This window comes from Balaenoptera musculus, chromosome 4, assembly GCF_009873245.2.
Source record: "Balaenoptera musculus isolate JJ_BM4_2016_0621 chromosome 4, mBalMus1.pri.v3, whole genome shotgun sequence".
Taxonomy (NCBI): Eukaryota; Metazoa; Chordata; class Mammalia; order Artiodactyla; family Balaenopteridae; genus Balaenoptera; species Balaenoptera musculus.
Genome location: NC_045788.1, coordinates 15,572,522 through 15,592,763, shown reverse-complemented (window position 1 = coordinate 15,592,763; position 20,242 = coordinate 15,572,522). Strand labels below are relative to the sequence as shown.

General features: G+C 42.7%; 1 protein-coding gene across 2 annotated transcripts in view; it reads left to right on the top strand.

Annotated features, from left to right (window-relative positions):
* The first annotated feature begins 6,868 nt into the window (after positions 1–6,868).
* The window catches only part of RYK (receptor like tyrosine kinase), a 100,666-nt gene continuing 87,292 nt past the window's right edge, over positions 6,869–20,242 (top strand). Inside the window, exon 1 of one of the 2 annotated variants that reach the window (XM_036849924.1) lies at positions 6,869–7,278. In XM_036849924.1, the coding sequence (XP_036705819.1) occupies positions 7,050–7,278 (229 nt within the window). In that variant the 5' untranslated portion in view covers positions 6,869–7,049. The remainder of the gene's footprint in view (positions 7,279–20,242) is intronic. The other variant, XM_036849925.1, reaches the window with a different exon arrangement.

The window sequence follows — 20,242 nt, the reverse complement described above, 5'->3', positions numbered from 1 at the left end:
CCCAGCACAACCAAATAAATAAATAAATATTTTAAAAAAGAATGGAATATTCAGTAAACCAACATCCTGTGTCTTCTAATACCATGAACTGAGAAGAATACATTATTTCAGTGATATTCCTGCCAAAAACATGTAACCTGAATCTAGTCATGAGGAAACGTCAGGCAACACCAATTGAAGAATGTTCTACAAAATACAAGAAATTCAGGCAAAAGAAAGGTACAGGAACCTTTCAGATTAAGGAGACTAAAAAGACATGACAAGTGAACTCAATGTGTGATTCTGGTTGGATCCTGGATCAGGAAAAAACAGTTATAAAGATTTTGTTGAGACAACTGACAAAATTTGAATATGGACTGTGGATTAGAAAATAGTATTGTATCAATGTTAAGTGTCTATATTTTGAAAATTGTACTATGGTTATGAAAGAGAATGTGTTTGTTGGGAAATGTACAATAAAGTACTCATGATGTCTACCACCCATTCTCAAACAGTTCAGAAAAAAAAAAGCGTTTCAATCTATCCATCTAGGAGTGACAAAGGAAATGGAGCTGAGAATTTCCTGGAATTTTTTTTAAAGACACCAGATCCAGGAATCTCAATAAATTCAAGCAAGGTAAATGGAAAGATATCCACATTTACATATATCCTACTGGAACACCACTAAAAAAGATCTCTTAAACAGCTGTAAAGAAAAGAAAAATAATGTGTCAAACTGGCAGAGTTACAACTGACTTTTTGAAAGCAATAATGGAAACCAGAGATAAGTAAGGAAGAGTCTGTTAGGAATACAGGAGACCCCTGAGGATGTCCTTAGTTTACCTTGCCCTCTGATTAGGGTCAATGGAAAACTATGACAACCCAATCCAGGCAGGCTTAGTAATGGCCAGACCCTTTAGGAATGAAGGCTTGGGTCACCCTACCACATAAAGAACCATGACCAGCTGAGGTGCTTGCCGAACGCAAAAGGAACTACAGAATGAGTAGTAGAAGAAGGTAGTTATAAATACCAGCTACAGTCATGGGACCAGCTACAGAAATGATGCCTGTAATTATCATGAATTTTGTTACATTCATTTTTTCCATATGGGAACCATTTGTCCCCAAAGCTTATTTTATTATGAAAAAAATTAATTTTGTTATGAATACATTTGTGTGTATATACACGTATATTACACAAATATCTTTGTCTTCTTTCCACTCTTATTTCCTTTTATCATGTAACATAAGATGTATTGACTTTATATCAGTATTATTAATTTCACATCATAGTATCTGAGTTGTAGGATATCAGGAGAAGAATAAACATCACTCAAGGATTTTACCTCCACTTCTGGGGAAGAAATTAGCATGTTTTCAGTTGTACATAGGGGAGTTGTATCATGTCGTCAGAGTTATGATCTCATTATTGTTTTTATTTAGAGATTAAACATAGTTTAAGGAGATGTATATGGGTGCCAGGTTCACAAGGGGTAGACTTGTGATGGTCAATTTTTATGTGTCACCTTGACTGGGATAAGGGATGCTCAGATAGCTGGCAACATAGTATTTCGGATAAGTCTGTGAGGGTGTCTCTGGAGGAGATTAGCATTCGAATCTGTGGACTGAATAAGGAAGATCACCCTCACCAATAAGGGTGCCATCATCCAGTCCAATGAGGGTTTGTAAAGAACAAAAAGGTGGAGGAAGGGCTAATTCCCTCTCTGCTGCCCTCTGACTTACTCCTGGTTCTCAGGCCTCAGACTGGGATTTAAATTACACCATTGTCCCCACCCCCTTCTCAGGCCTTTGGATTCAGACTGAATTACACTGCAGGCTTTCCTGGGTCTCCAGCTTGCAGACAGCAGATCCTGGGACTTCTCAGCCTCCATAATCGTGACAGCCAATTCCCATAATAAATCTCCTCTTATCTCTCCTCTCTCTCTCTCTCTCTCTCTCTATATATATATATATACACCCACATATATTTACTTATTTATTTATATTTATATCCCATTGGTTCTGTTTTTCTGGAGAACCCTAATACAGTTAGTTACAACAACTGAGAGTGGAATATTCAATAAATACAATAAATAGCACTTGGGACAAATGGCTCCCCATATGGAAAAATAAAATTGTGTCATATGCCATATATAAACATAAATTCCAGATGGATTAAGGGGCTAATTTTTTTTAAGGTACAAAAGCATTATAAAAACACAAAAATTATTAATTGTGGAGTTTTTCTTAAGCAAGACACAAAATGCAGAAGCCATAAAGGAATAGATTGTAAGATTTATCTAAAATGAAAATCCAAAATTTAAATTAAGTAAAGGACATCATAAGCAAAGTTAAATGACAAGGGATACAGTAAAAGAAAATATCTACAAATCAAGAAAAAAGGCGAACCACTCACTAGAAAAACAGGCAAAAGCCGTACATTGAATGGGCAATAAATACCTACAAGAAGATGCTCAACCTCACTGGTAACGAGGGAAACCCAGATTAAAGAGTTATTTTTTCTTTCGCCAGACTGTCAAAAGCAAAATGAAAAAACCCTGATATATTACCTTGGCTCTTTCATTTATGCCACTGGTGGAAGGGTACATTGGTAAAGTCTTTTGGAGGGCGATTCAGTGGAATCCATCAACACTAAAAGTTAACTCCCTTTAACTCAGCACCTCACTTCTGAGAATCTGCCCTTCTGAATATCTACGTACGTGCACAGAGATGCACGCAAAAGGATGTGCGGTCCATCACCAGAACTGTGAAATCTAGCACTGCCCATCCCAACCAAAATGCCTCTGTGTGTCCTGTCATGCAAGCATCCTCAAGACCTCAACTCATTTTGATCAGGGAAAAAACAAATCGTGTCAACAATTACCCATTTCTCTAAAACTGAAAGAAACCACACACGTACAGTTGCATGTATGTGATACGTGTAGGTAACTGTCTAGAGAAAGGGCTATAAGAACATACGCCAGTCTGGGAGGTGGTGGAGAGAGATGATGACTTGCGTCAAAGAGGATGTTCATATTTTCTTCCAGGACTTTGGTGCTGCTTGACTCATTCACACCGCAAGTGGAGGGAGAAGGTTTAAAAAGTAAACTGTTCCATAGTACACAGAGCAGTGTTCCCAACTGCCACTTGCAAAGGAAGGGGGTGTTTTCAGAACTTACAGCCATCCGTTTCTAGATCCCTCCCCTAGCTGAGTGAGCGCAGTCTGGGTTGGGAGTTGTTCTCAGGGCTCTGTGAACTGGGCATCTATCCTTGTGGACATGAGTGAGCCAGGCTCTGAGTGGGCATAAGACTCCACGCGTGAACACCCCAGTCATTTCCCTTAACCAGGATGTCTCACCCCTTCCCCGCTGGACCCCGACGGCCCAGTGCTTCCACCCACCCACGCTGCTGCATCTCAAACCCAAGGCTGGCCTTTTTTAGGAGCAGTGAAACAAGTCCTGATGATGGTAGTTTCTGGGCCTGAAATTTGTCTCCTGGAGGAGAGTAAGATCAACCAAAGTGACAAGCAAAACCAAGAGCGGGGGCAGCGGGTGGAGCAGGATGACGACTGTGGCCTTCATTTCCTCCAGGCAAAGAAACCTCAGAAGGCTGAGGTCAGGGCTTCCCAGCATTTTCGCACTGAGGCTTATTGGGAAATTTCAAAAGTTGCCACCCACACCCTGACCCAGGAGGGAGAGGGGACTCCTTCTTCAGAGATTGGTTGGGTGTTGTGTGAGACCAAGTACCCTGCAGAGGTAGGAGAGACTGGGAACTGGTTCCCCCTCTGGGCAGTTAAAGTGTTGGGAAGTCAAAATTTTAATCTTCAGAAGTTAACATTTGAGTGTAGATTTGAACAGATGAAGGATGAAGCCATGTGGATGTCAGAAGGAAGAGCATTCCAGGAACAGCAGTGCAAAGGCCCTGAGGTAGGATCATGTCTGATGTGTTGGAAGTACAGCAAGGAAGCCACTGTGGCTGGAGCTAAGTGAGTAGGGGGAGAGTAGAAGAAGACTAGATAGGACAGGAAGGGAGGAAGGTGAAGAATGAGAACTGCCTTGACATCTTGTAAGGACTTTGCCTTTTATTCTAGATGAATTAGGGAGCCATTGGCAGTCTAAGAGGCAGGGAGTGACTTGATCCAGCTAAGGTTTAACAGGATGGCTCTGGCTGCTGTGTTGAGAACAGACTAAAGGAATAAGGGGAAAGCAGGGGGTCAGTGAAGTGGCAACTGAAGTAGTCCAAAAGAGAGATGGTAGAGCTGAGATTTTCTTGACAGAGTGGCCGGCATCACTTGGAGGGCCTGTGATACTCTTGGGGGACAGGGACTCCTTAGAACAAGTGATGCAATGTGCATACCACTTCTCTGTGTGTTGCTACGCCTTGAAATTGTTACTTCTGTTAGTCTGGGGTGGGGCCTAGGAATTAGCATTTTTGCACATTCCCAGGTGATACTACTATTGGTCTGGGAACATTGACAACCACTAGCTTTTTCTTCCTAGCACTGATGAAAATGTGCAATTGATGTTTATCATACCTCCTCAAGGAAGCTCCTTAGTCACCCCTGCGTCCCAGGGCCAACCATGATGCCTGGCATTAATGTCTTGAGCTTGGCTCTGGGCCAGGCATGGTGCTACCTGGAATGAAGGTCTTGAGGATCCCTGGTCTGAACGGTTGGAGATAACTGGTGATGAAATTTCCAGGAAGTGGTCATTAGAGGGAAGACGTTAATTATAATAACAACAACAATGGATGTGACACCCACCCACTCCGGTGTCTGCCTAGGTGTTTTACTGACATCTTCTCCAATTAAATCCTGTAAAAGCCCTGTGAATCTGGCATTATCCCCCTTATTTTATAAATGAGGAAACCAGAGGCTCAGAGAGTTTAAGTAATTTTCCCAGGGTCACACCACTAACAAGTACCAGAACCCAGCCAGGCCTGACTGCCAGAGAGTTCCGTGCTCTGCTGACACCACACTCTACCTCAGGAAGTCACTGATAAGAGGAGATTGCCTTGAAGACAGGGGCTTCCTTACATGGGGACTGTGAGTCATTTTAAAAAATGCCGGGAAGATGCCATCCTTTAAAAAAAACTCCTACTGTCTGAATTGAGAGCCTGTTCACACAGCACATCACCAGCCCCAAGCCCTTCTTGACAGATCCCTGGTCCCCTAATAAGTAGCAGTGGCTGCCCCAAGAGAAGTATTTTTGCTGACCTTTGTGGCTTTATCGTTCTCGGGTGGAGCACTTTTCCTCAGCCCTCACCCTCTTCTCAGCCTCCTCCTGTAGAATGGTGGGCACAGTATTCTGTGCTGGGGAGTTGAGGTTTGACAAATCAAGGCTGGTTTATCTCTAAACGCAATCCATCCCTCTCAGTAGAGAAGGAGAAAATCAAGTTCCAGGACTTCCCGCCTCATCAGCCAGGCTCTTCCCCCACCCATCCCAGAGGATAAAAATAGCAGCCTCCCAGGGCCTCACTGCTCTTGCAGCAACTGTGCACTGAAGCTGGGCCTGGCCGGAAGCAGCTGTTCCCAGAGGCACAGGCCTGGTGGGAGGCATAGGGTCAGGGCAGGGACCTGCCCACAGGGGCTAGGTGACCCGGGCCTGGCCGGGATGCTTGGAAACCTCACGAAGAGAGGCGGCACCTGGAGCAGGTTTGACCGCGACACATCAATAAATACATCACGAGGTGCACCAGCTCGCTGGTCGGCCTTTAAAAGAGACGGTGTAGGGCTTCCCTGGTGGCGCAGTGGTTGAGAATCTGCCTGCCAATGCAGGGGACACGGGTTCGAGCCCTGGTCTGGGAAGATCCCACATGCCGCGGAGCAACTGGGCCCGTGAGCCACAATTACTGAGCCTGCGCGTCTGGAGCCTGTGCTCCACAACAAGAGAGGCCGCGATAATGAGAGGCCCGTGCACCGCGATGAAGAGTGGCCCCCACTTGCCGCAACTAGAGAAAGCCCTCGCACAGAAACGAAGACCCAACACAGCCATAAATAAATAAATAAATAAAACCCAAAAGTTTAAAAAAAAAAAAAAAAAAAAAAAAAGACGGTGTATACGTGATTCTTAACGTCTTTCAGGGACAAGGACTCCCTAGAACAAATGAGGAGAGGTACATATCACTTCTCTGTGTGTGCTCAAGCCTACACACAGCACACACTGAGAGACAGACACACACTTTTGCACACAACTGCATATGGGGGGGGGGAGCTGTCAACGTCCAGCATGGACCACGGGTTGACAGCCCCAAATTCAGGTTGATTATAGAGACGCAAAACGATTATAAAAAATAAAAATTTGTAACGTGTAGAAATAAGGTTAAAGTTTGCTCAATAAGATCTTCTTGGAAAATAAAAGTATATAATATATATCCATCAAAACAGACACAGAAATGTTAATGTTGACCTCCGTTGGTAGGATAAAAGGTCTTTTCTCTTTTTCTCTCCAAATAAAAAGCATGTTTCTCTTTTGCCATCAGAGCGGCCGCATCCAGGCATTTCCATCCCGGGGTGTGTGTGTGTGTGTGTGTGTGTGTGTGTGTGTGTGTGTGTGTGTGTGTGTGTGTGTGTGTGTGTGTGTGTGTGTGTGTGTGTGTGTGTGTGTGTGTGTGTGTGTGTGTGTGTGTGTGTGTGTGTGTGTGTGTGTTAGTTACAGACAATAGACAAGCAAACATCAGGCTGGTAACAACGTGGGGCGGGGACGGGCTCCTTTACAGGGTGACCGGGGAGCCCTTCGCCGTCGGAAGACCTGGAAACCCAAAGCGCTACTCGCCGGGCTCGGGCCCGCACGGAGGAGGCGGTGCGTGCGTGCGCGCTTTCGAGGCGGCGGCGGCGCGCGCACGCGCGCCACCGCGGCCCGCCTCCCGCAGCGGAAGATGCGGCCGAGGAGGCGGCGGCGGCGGCGGCGCGCTCCGGCGGTCTGAAGCGGCGGTAGGCTGCCACGGGCCGGCGGCGCGATGAGCTGGGCGGCCGCCCCCGGCTCGGGGCTGTGAGGGGCTCGGGGCCGGGGGTGGGCGGCGGCGGCGCAGCGGGTGGCCCACGCTTCTTTTCGGCGGCGGCGGCGGTGGCCATGCGCAGGACAGCGCGGCCGGGGCCGCCGGGCCGGGGCCGCCTCCCGTGGACCCGCGGCCTGAGGGCCCCGCCGCCGCCGCTGCTGCTCCTGCTCGCGCTGCTGCCGCTGCTGCTCGCACCAGGCGCCGCCGCCGCCCCTGCCCCGAGGCCGCCGGCGCTCCCTCCCGCGTCCACGGGGCCCAGCGTGAGCCTCTACCTGAGCGAGGACGAGGTGCGCCGGCTCATCGGTGAGTGGGGCCGCCTGCGCCGGGGCGGGCAGGTAGGGTCGGGCCCCGGTGCTTCCGGCCGCCGGCGGCCCAGTCCGCGCGACCTGGACCGCGGGCGGGCCGGCCCCAGCGCCCCGGGTCGCCTCCGGGCCCCGGCCTTTGCCTGCCTTGCTGGCCGGGAGGTGTGGTCCCTGCCCGGCCCCCGCCCTGGGCCAGCCTTCCGGCCTCCCCCGCACGCCGCGGAAAGATCCGGGGACCCCTCGGCCCCTGGCGATCTACCCCATTCCAGCCTGTTTACAGCCTCTTTAGCCTTTCGCCTTATTCCCTAGAGGCAGACTCTTCTTCCCTGCCGCTCCAAGTTTCTTTGACCTTTCCTCAACGTGTCACTCTGGGGCCCTGGATTTTGGATACTCGAAATCCACGTTTTATTTAGGTTAAATCTGCTGTGGTTTTGATGCTGCAGTAGAGGCCACACTACGGTGCTCATACTTTCTGGTTATCGTAGTTTTTTGTTTAGTTTTGTTTTGTTTTTAAATGAGAGACAGAGATTGGTTATAAGGGCACTACATGTTCGTGGCAGTCTCCAAATCTTGGGACCGATAAGCGTATTTTACAATAGTGAATGAATCTCCAGGTAGCCGACCTTTTAGCTTCTTCAGTACCTTTTTGGTTTTTGTCTTGGATGTGTTGGAGTTTGGACTGATCCTGAATTTCTGGGCCACTCTTCTACTTAGAATACCTTGTAAGAAAAGGAGAACTTGGTTTTGGGTCAGTTGGTGGTTCTGTGCTACCTAATTAGCTTTGTCATTGGGGAATTAATTTGAAAAATGTGACTTTGTGGATTCTGGAAATGACCCCTTAGAGGAAGGTCTGATAGAAATGGCCCCAAATGGGAAGTCTTTGGTAGTTGCAGATAGCTAGACATTCACTTTCTTTTGTGTATTATAGGCCAGAAAACCACATTTTTTTTTCATCTTTATTTCATCTCAGATTTTTGGTGCGTCTAAGTGTTTGAGGGGAAAAATTATTTTTTTAAGCATCCATTAGCTGTCATTTTATTCAATTTTTTTTGTTATAAGACTTTCTTGAGGTCTACTGAAGTCCACTCAGTGTTAAAATGGAACTGCTTTTAAGCAGGCTGTTTAGACATTGTTATATATACGGATTTGTCCCCTTTAACCAAAGAATGCTGTGTTTTTATAATGTCCTGCCATTCTATAATCCTCTTTTTAGTCTAGCGGAATTAGCTGAATTTAATTTAGCTAAATTAAAATAGCAAATTGGATTAGTACTTGAAACAAGACTAAGGTTTAGGAAAAATAATGAATGCTTATAAATTGACTCATAACATTAATTTTAAAAATATTAATGTATTATGCATGGTTTTGTAAAGGTTTTTTGGTTAAAAGCGTGTATATAATTTGTGACTTTGTTTACATGTAAGAAACTAATTGAGGTAGGGGACATGGCACAACCAGAGGCTGACATTGATTGAGTGCCTGCCATATACTTCCCCCTGCATGTTTTATACACATTATTTCCTCTAATTTTCTTGTGACCCAGTGAGGTGAATATCATTATTCCTCTTTTAGAGATGAGCAAAGTGAGACTTTAACTTGCTCAAGGTCACACATTTAATAATCTTTTTTAAAAAATAATCAAACATAGTGTTGACATAGGCCACAACAAGTTTCAAGTTGCAAGTTTCATTGAATGAAATAAAGGTATTTATTTAGAAGTTTGATTATGGCATGGTGGAAAAGAAATCATTGCTAATTAATACTTGAAATGATGTATTTGTTACCTGATTGATGAGCATCCAGTTTGTGCCCAGGAATGAGCTGTTGGGAAGAGGGGAGGGAGGATTTCCTTACTGATCAACTTTGGTCCACATCTGGGACAAGGGGAACCTTCAGTAGTATTTTCTCTAATGCAGACAGAGTTGACCTGTTACAGTGGGTCTCTTGACTCTCCATCCTGCCAGATCCAGGTCCTCTCCTTCCTTCCATCTTCCTCATCTATTCTGACTTTATTTTTTGGCTGCCCCTGGCTGGGGAAGAACAATTAGGTGGGACTGAGATGTATATCAGGCATACTGATTTCTCAGAATGCAGTTTCCCACAGGAACTCTTATGCTTATGGTGTTTAAGACTACTTGAAATACTTTGTACCGTGTTTTCATATCATTATGGGTTAAATGCCTTCTGAAAGCTGACTTGGGAAACTAACCATCACTTTATAATATTTCTAAGACAATGAATTTGCAATTCCAAGTGTGAGACTTATAAATGAAGTTGGTAGTGACATCTTTATAAATTGAACTGATTGTTCTTGACATGAGAATAAGTTGTTTTAATCTAATTCGTATATGCACATAGTTAAAAAAAGAAATCAAATAGTGCTAAAAGACCTCAAATGAAAAAACAGCAGTCTTCTGCCTTTGGCCTTTTTATCTTCCAGGCCCTGCTTTCCAGTGGAAGCTACTATCCCAAGCTAGCTCTTTTTTTTTTTTTTTCCCTGTTTTTTTTACTTTTCATATTTTGAAATCAATGTAGAATAAGCATTTCACTTCCTAGTATCATAACTGAGCAGTTGCCCTCTTCTCTTGCCCAAACCCCCCCAGTATAGTTACATCATTTTTGGTAAAACCAGCAGTCTGTATTTAGATTGTTGTGTATATATTTATATTGTAAATTTTTATTATACATTATTATATGTATACATGTACATATACGTACACACACACACATATATAAACTCACTTGTGAGTTAAATAGTGACCCATGGTTATGTTTTCTTTTCCTGTATGTTATTGTTTTTCCTGGAGCAAATAAGTGACTTATAAACTTTTTGAGTCTTTGCTGTATCTATGGCTACATTCTCTCATACACTCCAAGAAATATGTTAAATGCCTTTTGATATTTTTTTTCCAGGTAACACATCAAATCATCTATCACTTTCACTTGGTTTCCTCTTAGAGACTCCCTGCTTTGGAGCCTTCCATCCTCTTCTTCCAATCTGGACAGTAGGATTATTTTTCCTGCAGATTCTGTACTCTTCTCTCCTGTCTTGGAGCCTCTGTTCCCTGGATCTTCTGTCTTCCTTTTTCTTTGTTTGCTTCATTTTGCTAAAGTATATCCTCAGTAGCTTACTGAGAAGGGTTGCATGGGAGGTAAATAATTTGAGGCCTTACATGTCTGAAGGTGTCTATCCTATCCTCATGCTTTATAGGTGATTTGGCTGAATTTAGAATATTAGACAGAAAAATATATGTATATTTTCACGATTTTTGGTGGCATTTTTACACAGTTTTCTGGCTTTAAGGGTTTCTGATGAAAAATCCAAAGTCATTCTGATCCCTTTTTTTCCTTGTGTGTTTTTTTTCTTTTTTGGTTGTTGTTGTTTGTTTGTTTTCTGTTTTTTGAGCTTAGGGTCTTTGTCTTTAAAAAAATTCTGTAATTTTATCAGCTTCTGTGTGGGTCCTTCCTTCTGTTTGTGGTCCTTCTAGGCTTAGTGAGCCCTTTCAATCTAGAGACTCATATCCTTCAGTTTTCAAAAATGTCTCTTACTTCTGATAATTTCCTACCCATCACTTTTTTTTGTTTGTTTCTGAGATATCTATTGGTTTGGTTATTGACTTTTCTGGAATTGACCTTCAGATACTCAACGTATGTTGCCTCTTATTTATATCTCTATGTTTGGAGGTGGGAAGAGGGGGAAATTTTCTCAATTTTGTCTTCCAAGCTCTTTTATTTTTAAAATTTTAATGATGGTGATTTTAAATTTTAGAACTCTTTTTGTTCTCTGTTTCCATTTCCATTTCATTTTATTCTAATTTTATGGATGTATTATCTTCACTTATCTTTGAGGCATGTGTTTGTTTTTAATTTTTTCTGTATGTTTAACATTTTTAAAATATTTCTTCTGCTTCCTCCAATGTGCCTGTTCATTTCAGAGTTCTTTTTCTGTTCATTTAGATAGTATCTGTTGATCCTTGGCTGTCTATAATTAAGAGTGAGATGCTGAAAAGTTGATTAGGGGAGGGCAAGCTTGTGGGTGGGTAGGTGGGTGGTCTTCTGGCCTCCCTTGGAATGTGGGTGAACTTTTCATTGGGAGTCCCCCCGCACACACACACATCAGCACCTTCACGTCTTCTTTGGGACTGGTCAGTGTCTGCAGAGAAGACACCTGCAGTCTGCTGCCTCTGGTGTGCTTGGTGGTACACCAGCCTCCTGCCTCTGTGGTTCAGTTTCTTCAGAAAAACTTTGGGTCTCTTGCTGGACCTGGGGGCCCAACTGCTTTGAATGCCCCTCATCAGAGGCTCCCCCTTTGACAGGCCAGAGCCTCAGGCCAGCCTTTGGTGGCCCTTGTTGCATCCAGGGCTGAGTCCCTCCAGAGGTCCTGAGAGGCAGTGACCACTCCTTCAACTGCTTCCCATCTTGCAAAAGTTTGTTGAAATATATGTTGCGTTGTCTTCTTTCCCTTTCTGTGTTTGTGGTTTAATGTCTTTGTGATTTCATTACTGTCATTTTAGAGGAGTCCTAGCAGGATAGGGGTAAAGGCAAGTGGTCATTCCACAATGTGTAAATGGTTGGGCTTTGACTATTGAAGAGCTGGTGATGTGTAGTTTTTTGGTGCTAACAATATTAGGAAGAGTAGTGGTGGTGGTCACAGAAATGGTTGACACTTGAATTTAGAGTGCTGCTGACGTGTGGCAGTCTTTTGCCTGTGTCAGGTACAAAGGTAATCCCTGTTTTGGTGTGTATTGTTACTTCCATGATATAGATGAGGAAACAGATTTGCAGGAAGTATGTAACTAGTTCATTCCTTGGTAGTAGGGCATGCAGTCTTGATGGAAGTCCATCGGTATAGAGACTCCAAAAGCCTCAGAAGCTTTATGTGGCGTCCCTGTGTCCCCAGGCCCTGCTTAGGCTGCAGTGTAGGCATCCATTTCTCCGTTTTACTGATGAGGACTGATCTGGGGACCTTTGGGCAGTGAGTAGAGGGCCAGGTCTTGACTCAGTCTGGAATCCATATTGCCTCTTTGTCAGCTCTGGAGGAGCTGTGATTAACCAAAATGCTTAAGGAGTAGAATCGGCAAGCCTGCTGCCACATGTGCTCATTTGTGGTCTTGATTATTATCTGCATTCTCTCCTGTTCTCTATCTACTTGATAATTCTAATAGCTGAGTTCCCTGGAAGTCCAGAGCTGGTGAAATCAGTCTGTGTCTGGGGCAGTACTAGGGGTGTGGGAATAAAATGCTGATGGGTGGGGGGTATGATATAAACTGGTCATGGCAGCGGTGATGGTGGTGATAGGGAATCTGTAGGAGTCGGGGGAACTTCTGAGAATAGACTCCGCCTCACACCAGTTAGAAATTCACTTTGGATAACTTGCCTCTCCATTAAAATAAATATCCTCTGAAAGAGTTAAGCATTGTTCACATCTTTTTAAAAATCAGTTCAATACTAGTTGAGATCATTGCTCCCCAAATCAGTCCAGTAAAATTTTTGAAGCCCGACCAAGTACCATATATTGTGGTAGAAAATGGCAATTCAAAATTACTGAATTCCTTTTCTTGAAGAACTCAAAATTTCGTAGGGGAGGCTAACAGTTGTATCTACAACTATAACACTGAGATAAGAGTTATACTGCTGATTGATATAAGTTGTTGTGGGAATGATTACGTTTGACTGTAGAAGGAGGGGGAGTGGAGAGGCTTAGGGGCTTTCAGGAATGTGTTCCAGGAAAGGAGACATTTGAGCCTCATCTTGAAGGATGAACTTGAAAGACAGAAAAGAGGAGTATTTCATGTCAGGCAGAGAAAATAGCGCGAACAAAGCCATAGCTGTATGGAAGCAGATGTGTGTGAATTCAAGGAGTAGGCTAAGGTGAGAAAATTTGGCAAAACCAGGGAGTGGCAGAATATAAAGCTGGGAGGTAGGTTGAAATTGGGTTAGGAATTTGAAGTTTATTTTATAGGTAACGAGGAACTGTTGAGCTTAGGAAAGGCGAGTACACAGAGAGGACTGGGTTATAGAAAAGACAGCTTCGGCCCCAGTGAAAAGGGTGGCTTGAAGACTGAAAAGCTGGATCTGGGAAATGGGACAGAGTCAGCCTTGTGCTGGTAAGAGGAATCAACTAGGGCAGTTGAGGGGGGGTGGGATGGATTTGTGAGGAATTTTCTGGGAGTTTGGAGAAGACTTAGTGGAGGACACCTGAGGGCTAAAGAAGAGGGAGGAGTCACAGAGGAATCTGAGTTTCAGATTTGGGCAGCTGAACTGAAGAACTCTTTTTGGGAAATGGTTGAGGAAAAAGAAAGATGAGATGAGCCACGTGTTCCTCTCCTCCCAGCACCTCTCTTCCTCTTCAACCTCAGGCCAAGTGTTTGGGGGAGGGCAGTGAGGGTGTCCTCTCTGCTGGTGTCTGGCATATCGTGCCACTGCCCAGACTTTGAGAAGGTGGGTGCTGGTGGAGGTGGGTTAGCACCTTGCAGCACACTCTTAATCCTGGGTGTTTGGGTAGGATTGGTGGCATTGATGCAGCATTAATCTGAATCCATGTGTTCTTCACTGGGAGAGCAAGACTGAGACATTGTGCAATTGTGGGTTTTGAGGGTTTTTTTTCCGTCTTCATGCTACACATGTGGGAGAACTCTGTCCAGTTATGGCTAACCTGTCCCCTGTGAGTCATATCCTGAGTTGACTAGTCAGTTCTGAAGGTGCTGTCTGAAACACTGTTTGGATTTTAAGGATCATCTTAGAAACAGATGAAACATGTGGGTATTTTTTTGAGCATCACAAATTGAGAAGTTCCACAGCATTACTTTTGGGGTTTTAACACAGTTATGCCAGCGTTCTGAAAAAAACTTGCCAGCTATACATACTAAAACAAAACAAAACAAAAACTTGACATGAAGTAGAGCCATTAGCTACTCTGAAATTATATTATGCTTAAAAGGATGCTTTTTTGTGTTATTGTTGATGTACATCAAGTACAGTGTTTTCTAATCAAGATGTTATTAAACAGCTTTCATTTATGTAGGACCTCTAAAAATGTGGTGTGCCAAAACAAATGTGTGTATTGCTGAATTAAGTAATAAACACTTATTAATTGATTCTTCTTAACTGTGCCCAGCAAGTGACAGTGCTGAATGGTAGAATATTTCTGAAAAGTAATTTAATAGGTCCCATTCTTGTTCATAAGACAGATATGTTGTGTCTTGTTCATAAATAATGAACATGTTCTTATATAAATATGTCTTGCTCTGTGTCAAGTATTTCACATATTTTATTTTATCAACCACTGGAAGTAGATGGCATTGGCATTTTTCTATAGATAAAGCTGAGGCTCTGGGAAATTACAGAATTTGCTGGAGGTCACAGAGATGTCTAGGGCTATATGACTCTAAAGTGCATGCCTTCTCTACTCTGCTGCCTCTGAAAGTTAACAGTTTAGTCTTTATCTAACCAGATTATCTGAGGGGCTTAAACAAAGTACAGATTCCTATACTTACTCTGAGCAATTTGTTTAGGAGATCTGAGATGGGGCCCAGCCAGTGAGGTTTTTGAATAGCATGTTGCATGCATTGTAAGATGTACGGCTTTTTCACATTTGAACATCTCTGAAATTGGAACCATTTTACAATCAATGGTGAATCACCAGTTAATTGACAGCTTTTTTTCTTTCTTAGTGGCACAGAAAATAATGGTGCATTTTAGATTAAATGAAATGTAGTATTGTAACAAGGTGATTTTTTTTTTTTTAATAAATTTATTTATTTTTGGCCACGTTGGGTCTTTGCTGCTGTGCGTGGGCTTTCTTTACTTGTGGCGAGCGGGGGCTACTCTTCATTATGGTGCGCAGGCTTCTCATTGCGGTGGCTTCTCTTGTTGCAGAGCACGGGCTCTAGGTGCGCGGGCTTCAGTAGTTGTGGCACACAGGTTCAGTAGTTGTGGCTCGCGTGCTCTAGAGAGCAGGCTCAGTAGTTGTGGCGCATGGGCTTAGTTGCTCCGCGGCATGTGGGATGTTCCCGGCCCAGGGCTCAAACCCATGTCCCCTGCATTGGCAGGCGGATTTCTTAACCACTGCGCCACCAGGGAAGTCCCAACAAGGTGATACTGTGAAGGAGACAGACATAATTTGCCACCTTTCCTTTTTTTTGGGTACCTGTCACAACTTTCTTTCAGAGTTGTAAAATTCACTGGTGGTAAATTATTTACTTGTGGTAATGGCTGTGTAGTAATGTCCTTGCAGGGAAGGCAAATGATGGCAGTGAGATATTACCGTTAGGTTTAAGAACAATGGCAACTCACTTTTCAGCTAGGAAGTTGCTGGCAAGAGAAATATCAGTGGTTCTCAACCTTATTTTGTGAAAGCCTTAGGGCCTTTTCCTAGACAAGGGTGTGGATCCCACACATACTAAGTTTTGCACACTGTGATGGAGGTTCTTAGACTTTGAGGACCTTACAGGACCCCCTGATGAAAGCTTATGGGTACATCTGAATCCCTCAAAAGCTGGTTCTGGAAGGGGGCATCTATTAACATTCTGTATTTCATCCTAGGATTCTTTGACCTCCTACGTGATTTTCTTTCCTTCCAGTTTTATTGAGATTTAATTGACATAAAGCATAAAGCACTGTGTAAGTTTAAGGTGTCCAGCATAATGATTTGACTTACATACATTATGAAATAATTAACCACAGTAGGTTTAGTGAACATCATCATCTCATATAGATAAAATACTAAAGAAAGAGAAAAAAAATTTCATTCCTTGTGATGAGAACTCTTAGATTTCCTCTCCTAACAGGGTTCATATATAACATATAGCAGTGTTAATTATCTTTATCATGTACATTCTATCCTTAGTACTTATTTATCTTATAACTGGAAGTTTGTACTTTTTGATTACCTTCATCCAACTCCCCCTGCCCCCTGAATTTAAAAAAAATTTGCATACATTAAGGTTTATTCTGTTGCAGTTATATGGGTTTTGACAAATGCATCCACTATAGTATCATATAGAATAATTTTGCAGCCCTAATAAGTCCCCTGTGAAGGGGGGCATTTATATTTATTAATACCTTTCCTTATATTTTAAATAAGTTTGTTTTAAAAAATGTATTTATTATGTAAAATTTCAAACATTCAAAAATAGACAGAATAGTATAATGAACCTCTATGTATCCATCATCCTGCTTCAACAGTTATCAGCTCATGGCCAGTTTTGTTTGGTCTATACCTCTCCACTCCCCAATCTGCTCCCTTGTCCTACTCCCCCTCATCTTCTGCTTGGATTATTTTGAAGCAAACTCAGACATAAAATTTTGTAAAAAATTTTTTGGTGTGTATCTCTAAAAGATAGGAATTCTTTAAAATTTTGTAATAACTATTATCACACCTAAGAAATTAACAGTAATTCATAAATACCAAATATCTAGGCTTAGATCTTCCTGATTTCTAAGTGAATGTTTATGTAAAGACTCTTGCCTGCCACCTGTTTCTTCCCTTGTCCCTGCTCCCCACCATACCACCGTTCAGTTCCTTTGGTGCCAAGCTTTTCTCACCCTAGGGTCTGCATTCGATGGTTGCTCTTCCTTATGTACTTTTCCTAGATCTTTACATAGCTGGAGCCTTCTAGATCTCAGCTTAATGTTACTTCCTCAGAGAGCCTTGCCTTCCTAGGGTTGACCCTCAGTGCCACTCTGTTCTGTCACACTGTTTTCTTTTTTTTTTAAATTAATTAATTAATTAATTTGTGGCTACATTGGGTCTTCGTTGTTGCGTGCGGCCTTTCTCTAGTTGCGGCGAGCAGGGGCTACTCTTCGTTGCGGTGCGCAGGCTTCTTATTGAGGTGGCTTCTCTTGTTGCAGAGCACGGGCTCTAGGCGCACGGGCTTCAGTAGTTGTGGCTCGCGGGCTCTAGAGTGCAGGCTCAGTAGTTGTGGCGCATGGGCTTAGTTGCTCCGCGGCCTGTGAAATCTTCCTGGACCAGGCCTTGAACCCATGTCCCCTGCATTGGCAGGCGGATTCTTAACCACTGTGCCACCAGGGAAGCCCCCACCCTGTTTTCTTTTAAGTACCTGATACTTTTGTTGTTTCCATTTCCCTCTGTAGGAAGGCTAATTCTGTTTGAGTAGAGACCTTTTATATTGTTCCACTCTGTATGCCCAGCACCTAAATCAGTACCTGGCATATAGTAAGATAGGCAGTGAAAGTTCAGTGAATGAATAAATGAATGAATCATATTTTCTTTTTTTTTGTTGTTTTTTTGGATTCACTATCTTGTGCCTTACTGGGGTCATCATTCTCTTGATCATTTCCCATTGCCCGCTAAGTTATTATCCAAAAGGGGATTGGACTGAACTTATGAATGTAAGTTTAAATAACTTAGTTTTAATAGCTTATTTCCTTTGAAGTTGCCTAATTTTCCCAAGTCTCTGTCCCCTGAACCCCCCCTCTGGATAAGGTGCCCCCCGTCTTGGCTTCCATAGCTCTATACCGTGTACAAACACATCTGTGTCACTGTACCCATCATGTTCTATAGTTTCCCTACTGCATTAAGGCTACCTCATGGCTTGGCACATAGCTGTCTCTCAGCAGACTGCTGGTCCACACTACAGTTGAAGGATGTAAAATATTCAAGGGAGATTCTGGCAAAATAATTAAAAGCTGGAAAACAGAATTTATAATCTTTTCTTCTGAAATGCTAACCTGCTGTTAATCCTAGCCAGTGTATTTTTTCATCTCCTACATTGCAGTTTTCATCTCTAGGAATTTGATTTGGGTCTTTTTATATCTTCCATGTTTCTACTTAACTTTTTGTGGGGTACAGTTACAATAGTTGTTTTAATGTCTGCTGATTCTAACATCTGCCAGTTCTGGGTTGGTTTCAGTTGATCTGTCATCTATTTGTCTATCTACTTATTTTGCTTTTTTACATGCCTGGTAGTTTTTGACTAGATGGCAGACATTATGAATTTTACCCTGTTGGGTGCTGGATATTTTTGTATTCCTGTAATTATTCTTATATTTTGTTCTGGGACTCAGTTAAGTTACTTGGAAGCAGTTTGATCTTTTCAGGTCTTGCTTTTAAGACTTGTTAGATAAGACAGGAGCAGTGCTCAGTGTAGGTCCAATTATTCCCCACTACTGAGTCAAGACCCTTCCATGTACTCTCTCCATTGACCTGTGACTCATGAGGTTTTCCAGTCTGGCTGGTGGGAATAGGTGATATTCCAAAATGTATGAAGTGCTATGCACTGTTAACCTTTTATTTTTTCTCTGTCCTTGTGTAGTTTCCTTATGCATGATCAGTACTCAGCTGAAGGCTCGAGGGGCAACCCTCTGCAGATCTTGGAAATTCTCTCTCTGTGTAGCTCTCTGTTCTCTGGTACTTTGTCCTACGTACTCTAGCTGTCTTTGTCTTTCTGAACTCTCATATGTTTTGTCTGTTTTTTGATTATTTCAGACGAGAGGGTTAATCTGGTCCTGTTATTCTATCTTGTCCAGAAGTGGAAATGGCCAAGGATTATCTTTTTGATTGTTTGCATCTTTTCTAAAGTTGTTTAACTCCTTAGATTACTTGTTAAAGGAGAGAATTTAGTCTAATTTCAAGAAAAAGCTCTAAGGTTGTATACCTACGCATGCATGCACATGTGCACAAATGTGGGTTTATAGTAGATAACATGGTGTGGGAAAATATTGGATTTGGAATCTGCATATTTGAGTTTTAAGTCCATCTCCTCCTTCTGTTATATGTGGGTAGGCAAGTAATTAATGTTTCTGAGTGTTGGTTTCCTCATACATGAGATGTATAGCAGGATGTCTGTTATCATATTGCCATAATGTATATGAAAATGCTACATAATCCTCAAAATAATTTATTTTAGTTGTTGGTGGGGGATTTGTATGTTTTTGGATAAAAACTCAAATCATAGACTGTTAGAAAGAGAGGTCACTTAGACATCACCTGGTTGATTGTCTTGGGTAGCAACATTTATCACTCACTGAGCAATTACTTATTGAATGTACACTAGGCCTTATTTTAGGGGCTTGACATGTTTTGGTGAATAAAACAGATATAGATTCCTGGCCTCATGGCACTAACTTCTAGCAGAGAGCTAAGTGACTTGCCTTAGAAAAGAATTCAGGTAGCTTTGGAACTGGACTCCAAGTTAGCACTTGGAGTTGCTGGCAGGGAGGAACGATGTTTGTGAGTTCTCCATTGTGCTTTGAGCCCCTGGCCATAATAGCCAACTCTAAGTTACTAATGGCCTCCACGGCTGACTGAGAGTGTGTGCTCCTATTAGGAGTTGGCTATGAAAGAAATTGAATGGTAGTTATGTCAAACTGTGAGTAAATTACTCCGTCTCTACTCTAGAGCTGTACTTGCAATGCATGCATGAGCTTGGTGAGATCATTTTCTTCTTTAAATAGTGCAGGAACCAATGATAAATTATTTTCCAGAGTATCATTTTACCAGATACTAGAACATTCTCACGCTATGGCAGGGCATGCTTCATATTTTATGTTATAGTGCTAGAGATTATGGGTTATGTTTTTGTTACTTACTATTCTTACATAGGAATTGGGGAGCACCTTTATCATCTCTGCAGTTGTGGTACAAATCACATCTTTGGGAGAATTCTTTTATGGATTTTTTTTTTAAGATGACAGCTATATTAATTGGATGTGAAATATTGTTCCCTGATCCTGTGTTTTAGTGTCAGCCCTCTTTATAATTTCTTACCCATCTGCTGTAGTATTTTCAGATGGGGAAGGTGATGGTATTATTTGAGTCATCCATTTGAAATCAAAAGTGACAATACTCGTGAAGAGAAAAAAGAGTGACCACACTCTCCCTTTGATTCCACACAACTTCTGTCAAAGGTCATATCATCACAGGTACTAGAGAGGCAAACCTGAGCACAGCATTTGTGATGGAGAGCTTTGGGTTTCCATTTTCAGGGATCACTGAATTACAG